This window comes from Patiria miniata, unplaced genomic scaffold (assembly GCF_015706575.1).
Source record: "Patiria miniata isolate m_02_andy unplaced genomic scaffold, ASM1570657v1 HiC_scaffold_14, whole genome shotgun sequence".
Lineage (NCBI taxonomy): Eukaryota > Metazoa > Echinodermata > Asteroidea > Valvatida > Asterinidae > Patiria > Patiria miniata.
In genome coordinates this window covers 8,724,890-8,743,735 of record NW_024037052.1, presented here as the reverse complement: position 1 = coordinate 8,743,735, position 18,846 = coordinate 8,724,890, and the positions used below count along the sequence as shown (strand labels likewise).

Here is an 18,846-nt window from a genome sequence, read left to right as displayed (position 1 = left end):
AAAGGCAAAGCAGTCCAACATGGACCCCTACCTTGCACTCCTATGCCTCCGCACAACTCCGATAGACAGTGCTCTTCCCTCACCTGCAGAGCTACTCAATGGTCGCAAACTCAAGGACAATCTTCCGTCGAAGATTCGACACAACCGGCACGACAAAGATGACGTGTATGCCAGGTTGGCCCAGCGCCAAGACAAACAGAAGGAGTACCATGACCGTGATGGTATGCGCAAACTATCATCACTGGTACCGGGACAACACGTGACGGTTCAAGATCATCACACTGGGAAATGGACACCCGCAGTTGTCAAAGATGCTTGTCCAGAACCCAGATCATTCATTGTTCAGACACCAACTGGACAAAGCTTACGCCGTAACAGAGTGCACATTCGCAATACTGAACCAATGAGAAAGACACTCCGCTTTGCAGACCCACCAGTTGCTAGCGTACATACCCCGTCACTCAACCCACATGCCCCCAAGTCTATACTGAGGAAGACTGGGAGCAAGTCTACTGATCAGAAACAACACAGTGACAACAACAACTCTATCACTAACTTACCTGCTGTGCCTACTGAACCATACCGTACACGCAGTGGCCGCGTAGTGAAGAAACCACAAAGACTGATTGAAACATAAGCCTGTTTCAAGTAACGCTTAGAGACAACAAATTCATTTTTTTTTTAAGTTTTATTCTTTTAATGTATTTTTTTGTCGTTACAAGGCACAGAAAGAAGTACTAGCGTAAAAGAAAAAAGTAACTAAGTAAAGACAATTTTAGTTCACTTTGTTCAACAAAGAAACAATTTTTTATGCAGACAAATTTTAAGTTTTGTTTTTGTCATTTAGAAAATAAGAGAAAATTGTGCGAAAAGGATGTGTTACAACACCAAGTAGAAAAGTTTCCTACTTGGTTCAGCAAATTAGATGATAATTTGGCGATTAGTTCATTCCTTCGACACACAGGACAATGCATTGTATATGTATTTCCAAATTTGCTACAAAATCTAGTTCATTTAACCCTCACTTTCATTCATAGATTTTGTTCTCAAAAGGGGGGATGTAATGGGACCATGCATATTCATATAACCTTTGATCTATACCTCCCAGGGTAACTTGATTACTGTACATGGAGCGTGGAACATGAGCTACAGAACTTCACTTAATACATCGTTAGTCTTGTCATTATTCTATCATATCATATCACAGTCAGTCCATTCTTGTTTGAGAAATAATAAAATTCAGAAAATGTGTAAATAATCAAATTCAGAAAATGTGTAACCCATGATTGGTGATGAATGCCCTATGGAGTAGGTCCATGCATGTTTGGAAAATAATCAAATTCAGAAAACTGTTTAAAAAAATAATTGGTGATGAATGCCCTATGGAGTCAGTCCATGCATGTTTGGAAAATAATCAAATTCAGAAAATGTGTAGCCCATGATTGGTGATGAATGCCCTATGGAATCAGTCCATGCATGTTTAGGAAATAATCAAATTCAGAAAATGTGTCACCCATGATTAGTGATGAATGCCCTATGGAATCAGTCCATGCATGTTTGAAAAATAATCAAATTCAGAAAATGTGTAACCCATGATTGGTGATGAATGCCCTATGGAGTCAGTTTATGCATGTTTGGGAAATAATCAAATTCAGAAAATGTGTAACCCATGATTGGTGATGAATGCCCTATGGAGTAAGTCCATGCATGTTTGGAAAATAATCCAATTCAGAAAGTGTGTAAATAATCAAATTCAGAAAATGTGTAACCCATGATTGGTGATGAATGCCCTATGGAGTCAGTCCATGCATGTTTGGAAAATAATCAAATTCAGAAAATGTGTAACCCATGATTGGTGATGAATGCCCTATGGAGTAAGTCCATGCATGTTTGGAAAATAATCCAATTCAGAAAGTGTGTAAATAATCAAATTCAGAAAATGTGTAACCCATGATTGGTGATGAATGCCCTATGGAGTCAGTCCATGCATGTTTGGAAAATAATCAAATTCAGAAAATGTGTAACCCATGATTGGTGATGAATGCCCTATGGAGTAAGTCCATGCATGTTTGGAAAATAATCAAATTCAGAAAATGTGTAAATAATCAAATTCAGAAAATTGTGTGACCCATGATTGGTGATGAATGCTCTATGGAGTAAGTCCATGCATGTTTGGAAAATAATCAAATTCAGAAAATGTGTAACCCATGATTTGTGATGAATGCCCTTATCATGCTCTAATTCGGAAAATGTGCCTGATGTATTTTTATTGAGCAGTCAAACTTATGCACTGTTTTTTTTTGTCTTGTTGACCTGCAGTATTGATGCCACCCATGATGATTCCAGGCTTGGAGGACTAGTGAATGATGACCATGTCATTCCCTTGTGTGTCATGAAAAAAAGAGTCTTCAGTGGCATCCCTTACTTGTTTCTTTTTGCATTAAGGGACATTTCCGTTGGGCAAGAACTTACCTATGACTATGGTGACATCTGTTTGCCATGGAGGAAGAGTAATAGATGCATTTCACAAACTACACACCCAGATATTCACTGCAATCCTGAAGATAATTGTCCTGTGTCAAGCATTCCAAGCAGTCTTGTCACCAATAGCACAATGCTCACAAGCCTTAGTCCAAGCAGTCTGTCTGAGGTGCTTCCTACTGTCACCAATAGCACAATGCTCACCAGTCTTAGTCCAAGCAGTCTGTCTGAGGTGCTTCCTACTGTCGACTCTGGGTCCACTGGTAAGGTCACCAATAGCACAATGCTCGCAAGCATTTGTCCAAGCAGTCTGTCTGAGGTGCTTCCTACTGTCGACTCTGGGTCCACTAATGATGCCACCGATAGCACAATGCTCACAAGCACTCGTCCAAGCAGTCTGTCTGAGGTGCTTCCTACTGTCGACTCTGGGTCCACTGATAAGGTCACCAATAGCACAATGCTCTCAATCACTCATCGAAGCAGTCTGTCTGAGGTGCTTCCTACTGTCGACTCTGGGTCTACTGGTGATGTCACCAATAGCACAATGCTCTCAAGCATTTGTCCAAGCAGTCTGTCTGAGGTGCTTCCTACTGTCAACTCCAGGTCCACTAATGATGTCACCAATAGCACAATGCTCACAAGCACTCGTCCAAGCAGTCTGTCTCAGGTGCTTCCTACTGTCGACTCTGGGTCTACTGATGATGTCACCGATAGCACAATGCTCTTAAGTATTCGTCCAAGCAGTCTGTCTGAGGTGCTTCCTACTGTCAACTCTGGGTCTACTGATAATGTCACCAATAGCACAATGCTCTTAAGCATTCGTCCAAGCAGTCTGTCTGAGGTGCTTCCTACTGTCGACTCTGGGTCCACTGATAATGTCACCACTAGCACAATGCTGGCAAGCACTCGTCCAAGCAGTCCGTCTGAGGTGCTTCCTACTGTCAAACCTGATTCAACTAATGATGCCACCAATAGCACAATGCTTGCAAGCATTAGTCCAAGCAGTCTGTCTGAGGTGCTTCCTTCTGTCGACTCTGGGTCCACTGATGATGTCACCAATAGCACAATGCTCGCTAGCCTTAGTCCAAGCAGTCTGTCTGAGGTGCTTCCTTCTGTCAACTCTGGGTCCACTGATAATGTCACCAATAGCACAATGCTCGCAAGCAATTGTCCAAGCAGTCTGTCTGAGGTGCTTCCTACTGTCAACTCTGGGTTCACTGATAATGTCACCAATAGCACAATGCTCGCAAGCATTTGTCCAAGCAGTCTGTCTGAGGTGCTTCCTACTGTCGACTCTGGGTCTACCGATGATGTCACCAATAACACAATGCTCACATGCATTCTTCCAAGCAGTCTGTCTTTGGTGCTTTCTACTGTCGACTCTTGGTCTACTGGTGATGTCACCAATAGCACAATGCTCTCAAGCATTCGTCCAAGCAGTCTGTCTGAGGTGCTTCCTACTGTCGACTCTGGGTCTACTGGTGATGTCACCAATAGCACAATGCTCACAAGCCTTAGTCCAAGCAGTCTGTCTGAGGTGCGTCCTACTGTCGACTCTGGGTCCACTGATATTGCCACCAATAGGACAATGCTTACAAGCATTCGTCCAAGCAGTCTGTCTGAGGTGCTTTCTACTGTCGACTCTGGGTCTACTGGTGATGTCACCAATAGCACAATGCTCTCAAGCATTTGTCCAAGCAGTCTGTCTGAGGTGCTTCCTACCGTCGACTCTGGGTCCACTAATGATGCCACCGATAGCACAATGCTCACAAGCACTCGTCCAAGCAGTCTGTCTGAGGTGCTTCCTACTGTCAACTCTGGGTCTACTGATGATGTCAACAATAGCACAATGGTCTCAAGCATTTGTCCAAGCAGTCTGTCTGAGGTGCTTCCTACTGTCGACTCTGGGTCCACTAATGATGCCACCGATAGCACAATGCTCACGAGCACTCGTCCAAGCAGTCTGTCTGCGGTGCTTCCTACTGTCGACTCTGGGTCTACTGATGATGTCACCGATAGCACAATGCTCTTAAGTATTCGTCCAAGCAGTCTGTCTGAAGTGCTTCCTACTGTGGACTCTGAGTCAACTGATGATGCCACCAATAGCGCAATGCTAGCAAGCACTCGTCCAAGCAGTCTGTCTGAGGTGCTTCCTACTGTCACCAATAGCACAATGCTGGCAAGCATTCGTCCAAGAAGTCTGTCTGAGGTGCTTCCTACTGTCGACTCTAGGTCCACTGATAATGTCACCAATAACACAATGCTTGCAAGCATTTGTCCAAGCAGTCTGTCTGAGGTGCTTCCTACTGTCGACTCTGGGTCTACTGATGATGTCACCAATAGCACAATGCTGGCAAGCATTCGTCCAAGCAGTCTGTCTGAGGTGCTTCCTACTGTCGACTCTAGGTCCACTGATAATGTCACCAATAGCACAATGCTCACAAGCATTCGTCCAAGCAGTCTGTCTGAGGTGCTTCCTACTGTCGACTCCGGGTCTACTGATGATGCCACCAATAGCACAATGCTCTTAAGCACTCGTCCAAGCAGTCTGTCTGAGGTGTCTTGTGCCACTGATGTAACCAAATATAGCAAGCATTCCTATTCACATGTTGTCAACAGACGTGCCATGTCGTCCTGATCCTTCAGCTTTTGATATCCTGGAAGATATTTGTGGAGGATATGTGTATGGCAATCAGAAAACCGAATGTCACATAGATATGGAAAGTTTTCATTCTATCATTGATGATCGTCATTTGTTGCAGGAGCCTGTAAAACTGCCCTTCCAAAATAAAGTCATACAAGCTCATGGCAAAACTGTGCAGATGACGACTGACAATTCAGAAAGTGCAACTGAAGAGGACTCATCAGACACTTCAGAGAATAGTTCAGACTATCATGGTTCGGAGTCAGATGAATCTGAATCTGATGAGGAATCAATTGTATTTGACCAGCTAACAGATAATAGCTCACAATTCCAACCACGGCCTTGCAGAGGTAAAGCAGAGCTAGAAGCTAATGGCAAAGTGCAACCGTCTTCTGATTCATCTTCTGATGGAAGTGACTCCTCATTTGATGAAATCCACATCGAGTATTACAAACAGAAGGAGGTAGAGGGTGGTTTGATCCGAGCTTACAACAAATTCAATGCGTGTTTGTTTTGTGAAAAACTTGTAAATGATGGCGGAGTAACTATGGGTGACTTCTTAAAGCCATCTAAGTTTGATGCTGTAATTCAAGCTGTTGAGGATTTGGCAGGACAGGATGAGGGGGAAGGTGGTGATCATGAGCTACAGCGTCCATCGTTTGCCCTCAAAGCAGGATATGATTTGGCCTGGCTTGCTCGGATTAAAAGAGGAAGGGCCATACGATCCCATGACATCACATCTGAAGAGGAAGCTAATAAGTTTCTGCAGCTACATAGATCAGAATGGGGTCTTAAAGTTTCTGCCTCAGCTTGCAATACCCTTAACACTCGCAAAAGCAAGAAACCTGTGAGTTTACCTAAAACCAGTGACCTTCAGAAACTGTCCAAGTATGTTACCAGTGAGGTTAAGAAATGCAATGAAATGTTCACAACTTCTTCTACTGCCAACTACAGCTTTTTAAAGCGGATGCAGAAAGTCACACTTGTACGTCTCTTGTTGTTCAACAAACGACGGCCATTGGAGCTCTCACAGATCACCACTGACACATACATTAATCGACCAGGATGGAACAACTCAAGGGTAGAAGAGCTGTTATGCCAGATGACATCTCTTGAAAAGAAGCTGCTTGAGAGTCACGACCTCTTGAAGATGATTGGAAAACGGGGGCGAACAGTCCCTGTTATTGTTCCTCCAGACTGCAGTAAATCACTAAATGCAATTTCCAAGTTGAGGCATCTTTTCATTCCTCCATCCAACCAGTATATGTTTGCGAGAAACACACCATCCACACACATGCAGGCTGGTCATGTTCTCAAAGAAATTATCTCAGAAGTGTCTCTTGACTCACCACAAGACATCCGCACAACTAAAATGCAGAAATACACTGCAACAGTTGCACAGATTCTAAGCCTACAGCCACACCAATTAGAATGGGTTGCTAGCCATCTTGGCCATAGCGTCAACATACATAAAGACTTCTACAGGGTGCAGGACTCAACAATTGAACTGTGCAAGGTCTCCAAGTTATTGATGGCCATTGATGCTGGTGATGTGGGCCAATGGGCAGGCAAGTCTCTGGATGACATACAAGTTGAAGGTAAATAAATACACATACTTACCAATACTGTAGTGGTACCTTACTTAAGGGAGACTTTCCTATGGACCTTTACATCAGATTCCACCTTTTCTGACCCTTAACCCCAATTTTACACCATCCAACCCCAATATGTTTATGGTATTATTTTTTGGGACCAGGAGTCAGAGTTGTATTCAAGTTCCCTGCAAGACGTTTCACAAATCCACTCACAAGTCTTTCCATAAATGCCATTCACAAGAAACTATTGATGAACAATGACAAATGAATGCTTTTGAAGCGGTTCATTTGAAAAGCTAGTGATAAGACTAAAAGACTTGTGATGGACTTGTAGGGACTTGTGATCCACTTGCAGTGCCTTGAATACAAATCTGAAATCAATGTAGCCTATTTACGGCATTAAAAATCTGCCTCTAAATAGGAGCTGAGACATAAGGGTGACATTGAAATGTCAGCATATTCCATTTTGTCTCCCTAAGGTGCTAGTTATGACCATTAAGTGTCTCCTTATTAAACGGCATTTGTGGTTATAAGAAAGAACAATTAATTCAATATAGGATTAAAAGTTAGGTTGTGGTCATAGTTGCAAGATTCAGACAGATGGGGTGTTGCATGCCATGACAGTAGAGTACAGAGCAGAAGGCACACTTTTCTTGCCAATATGATCACAACCTAGAGGTCTTTATTCTGCAGCAAGACTAAGCCTTTTCACATTTGGTCTGTTTACATTTACTTAATAATGAGAATATTGGCACAATAGATGTGTAGCACTACCAGAAAAACAAGTTTTCTCATCAAAATTTTCAAAATTGTCATAATCGTCTATATTGTCTGTCTGTCTGTCTGTTTGGTTGTTTGTTTGTCTGTCCTTTCTTTGGTGTGTTTGGGGTATTTGTTGTGTGTGGGGTATTTGTTGTTATATTGGGCTTCTAGTTTTTCTTACTGGCTACCCACTTCTTCATTGGATATTGTTTTTGTAAATTATATGCAGATATTGAGATGGAAGCAACTGATGAAATTGATGACGATGGAGATGAAGATGAACAGGAAATGAACCAGGGTAGATTTAACAAATTTTTTACAAACATTAACTTTACTATTCCTGTGCAGCTCATGCAGCTACATTATGGGATATAACTAACTCATGTTGGCTAAAGACATCAAATAAATTGAAACAAGGGTGCATTGCCTGCCTTGATTCATTACCATTATAATTGGAATTGAAATTACATAATGAATTGAGAGAGCCAGTCAGTAGCCGTGTCACGCACACAGCCCTGTTTGACGTCAGTTTCTCGTCCCGAGGTCAAGCACGCATGGCCCAAAAGCGTACGCAAGATTTTACGAGATGTATTCGAGATTACAGAAAAACACAAAAAGTGCCTCAATACATGCACTGTTTGGCCAAGATGGCTAAATAAGTCAAAAAGTGGAAATCGTGTGTTTTATTTTGATAACAAAAATAACTGCTTTTGACAAATATAAAGTGTTGTTATGGCCTGTCAAACAAAATCATATTTTTTATCAACAAAATCGAGGGCCGTTAATTTTTAGGTGTACATTCGATTCTTAAAAAAGGCCAAAACAAATGTCAAGGCTTAGTACATAAAGGCAAGTATACGCTTCATTTTCATGTGAAACACGTGCAGAAGTCTTCTAATGTTTGGTCCAAATTGCCTGTTAAAAAATGAAGACTTTTGCGAGATTTCATGATTCACAATCACATGTACGCATGTAAATGAACGTAAGTAGGCCAACAGCCTGAACAGCACGTGCGAACGTGCAATGAATGACTTATGAATATTAAGCAGGCCATCTCAAGCTCGACTAATCAGTGTGCAGGCGATGCGTATGGGGTCACAAGGTCACACCGTGTTTGGGTTCCTCACTCTATGCTTTACAATGGTGACGATCTTTTCGCGTTGTGAAAAATGAAAGTTGTTGGAAACATTAGGTGTACATAGAATTCTTTAAATACTAACGACATCACGTTCACGAGATTACTTGTAGATGAAGGTTCACTCTTTCCTTTGATTACTTTGGGAGACTTTCGTCGTTCTAAAAAAAACACCGGAAATTGCATGACCTAATTTTTAGTCGATTTGTCCGTGAAATAATATCGTCAAAATGCATGGAAATCTTTCTTTATAGAAAAAAATACCTTGATGAATGTATGTAGTAGGTCTTTAACTACCCAAAACAACTTTGTTTGTTTGGATCGGTTGTGGTTTGCCAAGAAAATTGCGAATTTTCTGAAGCCCTTTTTACGGCCATCATTCGCTGGCCTCGCGTTGCTATCAATTGTGTAGACAAGAAAATAGAGCAGCTACGAGTGACACGGCTACTGACTGGAGCTTTGAAAGATGACATAAAAATTACCTGTTACCTTCCTGTTTTCTTTGTGGAAAATTCTACGGATAACTGTTCAATGAATGTTTATAAATTCCATGCAAAATCATTTTGTTGAAATTTAATTTTCAATAAAAGTCTTCTTCTTTTTTTTCTAGTCTCACTTCAAACCTGTTTCAACAAGTCATCATCAGCCAGAGAACCAAGCCCTTCATGTGCACCTAGGTGTACTCCAAGAAGAGGTAGGTTGATATTTGCCCCCCCCCCCCCCAACTCATTAAATTTACACCACTATGACTTCGCGCCTCTTTTTCTTTTCTTTTTTCTTCTTTTTTTTTCTTCCTTCCTATTTTTTTTTGGTTGCTTTTCCAGGGGGGGGGGGGCAAGCGCCCCCCCTCCTTGCCCCCCTGTGCAACGCCCATGCCTAAGTGAAATTAAATTGAATTGTTACTAAAGCAACTATAAACATTTCAGTTTAACTTACTACTTTCTTGATACATGTACATGATATCAGGCCCATTGATAGTAGGCTGCTTATGTCGTGCCCGGCAATATCTTCCTCCAGCAGTTATGCTCTACTTGTATAAGTCCACAATGTGTGCTGTCATGGAATACTGTTGTCATATTTGGGCTGGTGCTCCAGCTTGTCATTTGTCCCTGCTTGAAAAAAATTTAAAGACGTATTGCAAATCTAGTAGGACGTGACCTAGCTTCTTCCCTGGAACCTCTCAGTCGTTCTGTAGCTTCTTTGAGCCTCTTTTACATATGTTAATTTGGCAGGTGCTCCAGTGGACTTCCACTGGTTGTTCCACCTAAACATACATTTTGCTGCTCCACATGTTTATCTGCCCATTCTCATCCTTACACTGTTTTCCCCAAAGCGAATACTAGGAGATACTCATCCAGTTTTTCCCCTCACTTCTTGCATCCTGCTTTCAATCCACTTACGATCTGTCTCAATTAAAATGCAACATCAATAGTCGTCTTTCTACTTTTTTCATTTCCTCTTTGATTATTCCCATTCTTCCTTTTTAGTCGTCACCTTGAGTGGCCCGTCTTGGGCCTTGTGATTGGCTATCCCAAAAAAATTTCAAGAAGAGGAACCATGCATCCAGAATGTGTGATCCACCTTAGCTGGGGAAACTCAGTCCTGCATTCTTGTGGTCTTGGGTTGAATGGTCAGTCTGTCTACATCCCAACCACTGCAAGATGTAGCTGTATTACATTAAACAATATAATGTGTAACACACAGGCAAGGAACAGGGCCTGCATCCTTAACATTTGTTTAGAAACATATTTTTTTTGTGTATTCTTTAGTCGAAACTGAAACCAGATCCAGCTCACGTGAGATGCCATCCGAGTTAGCTGAAGGATCAAGACCTCTTCGTGTATCAGGAAAGGGTGGGTTCCATGATATTGTTTGCAAAACACATGTTTCTGATAAAAAAAGATTGATCTGTGAAAACTCTTTAAAAATTTAAAACGACCTGCATACAGGGCGGTTCCACAAAAAAAAGGAAACCCAATTGTAATTTATATAATATCTAATGAACATTTCCAAATAAATTATAGACCAAATGAAAGATCCATGTCTCCTCTTTCCAGTGATACCCTGATTGTGTGTCTGTGACCATGGATGACTGAGCAGTCACTGTTATTCTGTCAAGGGTCAAAACCTGCACTGGGCCAAGTTGTTGCAAACTGGCAATTGGTATTCAGGGCATGTGAACCGGCTTTTTTTAACGAAAGAAGACAACATTTTCTTGACAACAAATTATTCAATGTTGACACTGTGATTAAACCACTCTCATTGTTGAAGTTAACTCCTTTTGAACCAATGTCTTTAATGTCACTTCCACCTCTACTTTCCACACAAAGCTTTGAATGTTGTCCCATTTCGCCCACTGCCATTTCAGCCGTTGCATAACAAACCAGCCAGTCATCCATGGTCACAGACACTTGTCTATAATTTATGAGGAAAAAGTTATTTGATTTTGTACATATTCATTTACTTTTGGGTTTCCTATTTTTATACACACCCCGTATATGTTTTAATTAATCATGTTAACATGTTGAATTTAACCCAATCAATTTTGATTTAACACTTCTGAGTGATTATAAAGTGCTGTCATTGACATAACTCTGTAAGAGTTGAGTTTGATTTGAGAAGTTGTATTTACATATAACTGTAGTGATTGTAGTTTTTATTTAAATAGGATTTATTATGGGAAATGCACCATTTCCACGTCTGAAACTGAGCCTTTCTCCCACCTTTCTAAAAAAGGTGACATTATATAATTTAGCCCAGACAATAGTGTTGCCATGGGCAATACGTGTAATGTAAATATTTAATTTATGCACTGATGGTGTAATTTATAACATCTTTCTTTTTATTATCATGATTGCATTTGAAAAAGACTTCTACATTTGTAATATAGGATGGTTGCTAAAATTGACTGCGTACATGTACATTGTACATTTATCATGTGGAATAATTTGTTTATAAAAATATTTATGTTTATTTACAAATATTTCTATTTAGGAGACAAATTTCCTTGGTCCAAACAAGAGACATCCTGCATCTGGGCACAAATGAGAGAACTCATCTTGAAAGAAAAGGTACCAGGGAAGAAGGAATGTCAAGCTTGTATCACAGCTTCAGTTCCCATATTGGACAAAAGAACCTGGCAGTGCGTAAGTATAAGGTCTATAATATAATAAACGCGGTCAGGAGAAAAAGCACAAGATAAAGGCTACTGCAGTACAAAGTACTACAGTGCTTTGTATTGGTACTGTGTGTTAAGTACCACACGAAACAGTAACGTACATGTAGCTTGAAGAGGGGCTCTAAAGTCTTTTTATTTTTTTTCTGCACTTTTTTTTCCAATAGTCAAAGAATCCTCAAGGGAGTAATCATGGCAGTGGGAAAACCTCCATTAAAATGTTGTCAAAAGTCTTTTTAGTTGATGCTCCTTTTGTATGAAACCTGAGCGTGACGACACTTGTACAAACAAAAAGTAGGCCTGTATATTTAATACAGCGTGTGTCCCAGAAAGCCTGCAGCTTTTTTGACGAGGCTCTAGCATCGGTGCGGAAAAAGTACCACTATTATTTTTATACCATTTTAAGGCTTGGAACCTGAACTTTATCGCCGCTGAGTATTGCCTTGATGTTTAAAATAGTTTTCAAATAAGTTGTGTTCAAAATGTAAAGGCATGTGGAAAAAAAAATCAACAGATTTCACGGACTATTTAAGTCAAGATTTTATTAAAGAATCTTAAATCTACCTCACTTTGATTGATAGTCATGCACACGCAGACATGAACTGAGAATTCCCTTTCAAAAAATGTACAGACCTACCGGTATATAGTTGTTAATATGACAAATTTTTTTTTCAATTTTTAATGGAAGGGTATCAAAATAAAATGATATTTTTTACCATTTAAATATTAGGCAAGAGACTTGTGATCTGTTTTCAACTTTCATAAGGACTCTGGCTATTAGAAAGTGTGTGTAGGAAAAAAATATTGAATTTGACCTGAGAGCCTCTTCTTAATAACCCATGAAATACATGTACATGCACCACATTTTCCTGCATAATCTTTAAAGTATTTGTGTTTCAATTAAACAACAGTGATTGGGTATTATCGATCGTTGGAGTTGAAAGTAATAATCGATTGTTGGAGTTGAAAGTAATTAATGTTAAAGTTGATGTTTGAGAATGTTTTTGATGAAAAACTTGGGGGATTTGCAAATCAAACCAATGTATTGTAATTAATGGATTTTTAACCAAAACATTCTATCAAGGGAGAGCCTATTTTCATAAAAAAGACAAACATTCACTTTCAGTCACATTATATTCACATTAAATTCTAATAATTTCAAGCTGAAAGGTTGGAGTAATTTTTTCTTATGTTGATTTTGTCCTCAAGTTGTAGGGCGGCAAAGTTATGAAGCTTCAGTTGATATATCATGTTTTTTTTTTCAAAGGAATTTTCTTACTAATTGTATGTTTTCGAATAATGCTTGTTTATGAAAATCACTTGACCCCAACTCATTGTTAGTCACCACTCTCGACAAATGCATTAAAGGTAGAGTACTGCCATTGGTGACTGGTGGAAATACAACTCTCAACTTTCAATGTAATTGTGAAATATGCAAATCAAAGGTTTATCGCCATCAAGGAAAGTATCAGGACTATTCGAGTGCTCATGCTAAAAATTTAATAACAGTTATTGGGCTTTGTCGATTGTTAGAGTGGTTATTGTAATAGTTGATGTTTGAGAACGCTTTTGACAAAAAAAACTTGGGTGGTTTGCAAATCAAACAAATGTATTGTAATAAATGGATTTTTCATCAAAACATTCTTTGTATGGAGAGCCTGTTTTCAGGGGGAAAATAAGACAAACAATAACTTCTATGAATTCAGTCACATTATATTCACAGTAAATTCTAATAATTTCAAACGGATAGGTTGGAGTATATTTTGTCTCCGTTGAATTTGTCCTCAAGTGGTAGGGCGGCAAAGTTATGAAGCTTCAGTTGATATATCGTGTGTTTTTTTATCAAAGGAATTTTCTTACTAATTGTATGTTTTCGAATAATGTGTGTATGAAAATCACTTGACCCCACCTCATAATAAGTCACCCCCCTCGACAAATGCATTAAAGGTAGAGTACTGCCATTGGTGACTGGTGGAAATACAACTCTCAACTTTCAATGTAATTGTGAAATATGCGAATCAAAGGTTTATCGCCATCAAGAAAAGTATCAGGACTATTCGAGTACTCATGCTAAAAATTTAATAACAGTTATTGGGCTTTGTCGATTGTTAGAGTGGTTATTGTAATAGTTGATGTTTGAGAACGTTTTTGACAAAAAAAACTTGGATGGTTTGCAAATCAAACAAATGTATTGTAATAAATGGATTTTTCATCAAAACATTCTTTATATGGAGAGCCTGTTTTCAGGGGGAAAATAAGACAAACAATAACTTCTATGAATTCAGTCACATTATATTCACAGTAAATTCTAATAATTTCAAATGGATAGGTTGGAGTAATTTTTTCTTATGTTGATTTTGTCCTCAAGTGGTAGGGCAGCAAAGTTATGGAGCTTCAGTTGATATATGTGTGTTTTTTATCAAAGGAATTTTCTTACTAATTGTATGTTTTCGAATAATGCTTGTTTATGAAAATCACTTGACCCCAACTCATTGTTAGTCACCACTCTCGACAAATGCATTAAAGGTAGAGTACTGCCTTTGGTGACTGGTGGAAATACATCTCTCAACTGTCAATGTAATTGTGAAATGCAAATCAAAGGTTTATCGCCATATCAGGACTATTTGAGCGTACCGGTAGAGTACAGTCATTAGTTGCTGGTGTAAAATGTGATTGTGAAATGCGAATCAAAGTTTTATTGTCATCCAGTAAAGTACCAGGACTATTTGAGTGTTCATGTTTAAATTTAATAAAAGTTATTGGGTTTTTCGATTGTTAAAGTGGTTATTGTAATAGTTGATGTTTGAGAACATTTTTGACAAAAAAACTCTGGGGTTTCGATTAAAAATATTTTATCCAGGGAGAATCTATTTGAAAACAAATCACATACCGGTACATAAAGTCAGTCACATTATAATATATATTCACAGCAAATTTCAACAATTCCAAAAAGTGGAAGTGATTTTTGTCTGTTGAATGGTCGATTTTACAGACTTGTATGTACTTTTCTGTAAGTTGAAGGGCGGCAAAGTGTTATTTGCAGCATTTTACCTCAAGACACAGTCTTTTCTCTAGTACGTGAGTTAAGGCCCCTGGAAAATTCTGCTTCAAAATGACATATTTTGGGGGGATCTTTATGTACATTTGTGTAGGTGTCTGCATGTAGTCAAGGGTAAAAGGTAGTTATGTATGGGTTTTGATGGGTTTTTTTGGTTTTATTTTGGAGGGGGATAAAACAATTTTCCTGACAAAAATAATGTCCGGGTCTTCAAAAAAGGGTACATAGGTAACATAAGCCGATGTTGTTTTTGGAAAAAATGTTGCAACCTGCACTTCAGCAGTTGTGTACAAAGTCTATAATCAAGAAAACTGTCCAAATATTTCCTAAAAAAATTGGAAAGTCCCGGATTCATGTCTTATCATCATTTTTTTGCAATAACTGACCTTCATTGAGATGATATATGAAGAAAAATTGGCGTCAGGCTGCAACATTATTTCCTTGTTTTTTTTGGGGGGGGGGTCCTAAATATAACATGTATACGGCATTATATTTCAGGAGCCGGATTTTAAGTAATGAGGCAAGTTGTATTGTTATTGCACAGAAGATGTGATCTTTGGAGACTGGACCCAATATTATGTGATTATCGCAAACGAAAATGTTTTTTTTTTTTTTTAGGATTTGTAAGGATTTGAAATCGGGACAGGTCACAACTGCTCTTGCTGTCATTTGAAAATAAATATTCAGTTTGAATAGTGATACTGATATAAGCCCCAAACATTGTGTCTGATTGTTTTCTCATATTCAGGCATGCAACTTTTCCTCAGATCAGCTGATTTCGTCTTTTTTTACTTCCCATGTGTGCCATTGAAAATAGAAAAACACTGTACAAAGTCTGGGAAAAATGTGAATTTCCTCTTTTGTTTGTGATTTCCCAGTTGCATGCCTGCATATTAATTCCGGAAAAAAATGAAGCAAATGGGTCTCCATAGGGTAACAACACATTCAATCCTTGAATAAAGTAGAAAGTCTGTGATTGGCTAAATTTCATGCACTTTTCTCATATTTAATCCGAAAAAAAATTGGAAGCAAAAGTGAATCATTACAACAAGGGTCTCCATGGGGTAACACATTCAATCCTTGAATAAAGTAGAAAGTCTGTGATTGGTTAAATTTCATGCACTATGCAAATTACCTACACACAATTCGTCTCCACAAGGATGATTTATAAGGATAGTCAGGCACTGATAACTTTGTCTCCACAGGGCAGGACTCCATAAGGTAGTAGATTCAGGTATGGGATGATATCCAGTGTGTAAAGATCGTGCCTGAGTTTGATAAACGCATTAAACTTCACACATATGTTTGATCTGGTACACGGTACCCTGTGGAGACATTTGCACAAAAGATTGTAAACGTCTCCACAGAGCAATTTCTATACGTGAATTTCCAAAAGGTTATCACGAAATAGATAAATGGATTTTGCTCAAAAACTAGGAATTTCGAATCGCAAATTGAAGTATTTTATGTAAGGGTTATTAAGTCCGAATTTCAACTCAGAAAATGAATTGTGGTTAAAAGAGGCGCATTTGCAGGTACACCTTCAAGCTTGAAAACTTAAGTACACGAGAACAAAGGAATTACTCCACAAGGATGCAAATTCCAGCATGCGTGTTCATGAGAAAACAAATCATGTGTGGAGCCATCATATCGAGAACTCACTGAATTTGTTGTGTTCACTTAAGCTCAAACCTCTGTGCAGGCCAGTTTCCGGGCGAGAATCCCGGTAAAAATGCCCCCTTTTTCGATGTTTCGAGTCATAGTTTGATAACCAAGCGGTCTTTTTCAATGGGGGTAAACGGTTCTGTACAATTTAACTCTTTCTCTTTCTCATGGTATATGTTATTTTTTTTATCTTGAAAAAAATCCACGTACTTTCGGCTTGGAAAATGTGAACTTTTCATCATTTTCCTGTGTAAACGCACCGATTGAGCGCCCTCGCGTCAACTCTTTTGACTGTAACTCCTGACTAGAGTATCAAATTGTGTGGGGGTAAACGGAATCGAATAGCTTAGCTCCTCCTCTTTCCTTACATGTTAAACTTGTTATGATTAGGTTGAAAAAAACCGCCGTACTTTTCACAAAGAAAAAAAGTGGCCAATGACAACATTCGATCGATAAGGCATCGTTCGAGACTTACATCAATGTACCATTGCTTACCACGTGTTTCGTGATCTTGGACTTTGCTCATCACCTGTTTTTCAAAACACATTTTCTCCAATTCTACTTTAGATAAGACATTTAAAAACTATCCATTTGTAAATCAGTTATCTGGCATTAAAACTGTGGTCTTTTTAGGAGTTAATTTCATTTTAAAATAATGTAATTTTGGATCTGAATACTGTTCACTTCAAGGCAGTTATAGAAATTTGTGATGGAAAGAACGTGCGCTTGTTTATTGGGCTGTACCATTTTGTTTGTGGGGAGGATATCTATATGCATATACACGTTAGTGTATACGTCAGATTTCTTGAAGAATGCAAAAATGAAATAAGATGTTTATATCAAGTTTGACAAAATCGGACAAGAAGTTGTACTACTAGGCACACCTTCACATCGATATGTGCACAAATCCTACATTGTCATGTATAGGTTTGTTTTAACCATTTTATGAATGGAATGTACCGGGCCACATTTTAGGGTTGAACGCACAGCCACACAGGGCCAGCGTTAATCCGATTATGTAGCCCTGGACCTCTGTGTGGTACTCTGCGCGCCAGATTTAAACTGTAAAATTAAGTGAACAAAAGTGGGGGTAGCAAATTCATATATAAAACTACCAAGTTGTTACGAAATACCTTAATAGGATGTTGGTAATAAATGACAGTCTAAAGCATACTGTAAAATTAGGGCATCTGGTGTGAAGTCATTTTCAAATGGTACTTTTGTATACATTTCCAACTTCGGTGGTCGGCCGACCACCGTTGAAAAAACCTAACCTAATTTACCATTTTTTTCAGTCCAAATTTTGTTTGCTATTTGTTCCATGCATGTTCATGAACGGGTGCAGGCAAGCTAGACTGGTTCCCTTACCTTACAATTTCCGGCATTTTTTATCCTTCATCTGTAGTGGAGTCTGGGAGCCAGACTACTTGAACATTTTGTTTTTCTTGGTTTTTCCAGCATTTTCGAACAAGCCACGAGGGTACATTGCTCCTTCTTCACATCATAATGGTTTTCTTATCCACTTTACACATGATGCTTCCTTAACGCAAACCTCCCATTATTTGATCTTCCGGTACTAAATGTTCACTGCATTTCTGTCTAATGAGTGTATCAAATATAAATCTCCATTTTTTTTAAGCTTCATGTCCACACCATTTGCTTTTCATAATGTCATTGTATATTTATATAATATAAAACTGTGGTGCATTATCAATTTTTGCAGTAATTATAGAGACAACAGAAATGTCAGCTGAAGAGGACATAATCTGTTAAAGATTGCAAACTGTAGACTGTATAGACGAGTATGTTTACTAAAAGAACTATAAAGTAAAGTAGGTGCTCAAAAGATTAATTTTATTTTAGGTCTTGTCGTAATTAGAATCTGTTGTTTGGGTTATTAGTCTGCACTGGAATTATTCTAGAAATTAAATTGTTCTAATGTGCACAAAACATGTACAAGTTTAGTTTACCATTTTGATTAGGGACAAAAGTCACAATGAGTAACATTGCCACGTTATGCTAAGTGACAGGACTTTCAGTTTAGTAATGCTGTTTGTGGTTACTTCACATTTTCAATGTACATGTATCAAATTGTTGCACATTTTTCCTTCAACTTCATCACTGGCGGTGACAGTTAACACTGAACTTTTGAAGAAACAGATTTATATACTTTGGTTTTTTTAAGATAACGAATGTCAGTGATGAATTGCGAACAAATAAAGCAGAAGCTGAATAGTGGATCAACTTTTATTTTCTCAGAAGTAAAATATGATCAAATAGCGTGCTTGTGGTGGATTGCAGAATAAAATACTTTATTTTTTAAATTTGACC

General features: G+C 38.7%; 1 protein-coding gene across 2 annotated transcripts; it reads left to right on the top strand.

The window, feature by feature from the left end:
* Nucleotides 1-4,899: 4,899 nt before the first annotated feature.
* LOC119722010 lies at nt 4,900-15,568 on the top strand. Of its 2 annotated transcripts, none has more exons than XM_038191986.1 (5): nt 4,900-6,723; nt 7,712-7,780; nt 9,228-9,311; nt 10,387-10,470; nt 11,612-15,568. In XM_038191986.1, the coding sequence occupies exons 1-5, from the start codon at nt 5,088-5,090 to the stop codon at nt 11,785-11,787; spliced, it is 2,049 nt and encodes a 682-aa protein (XP_038047914.1). In that variant the 5' UTR covers nt 4,900-5,087; the 3' UTR covers nt 11,788-15,568. The 2 variants fall into 2 exon arrangements, with proteins under 2 accessions (XP_038047914.1, XP_038047915.1); XM_038191987.1 differs by having other exon boundaries at nt 10,403-10,470; nt 11,612-11,731.
* The last annotated feature ends 3,278 nt before the right edge of the window (nt 15,569-18,846 follow it).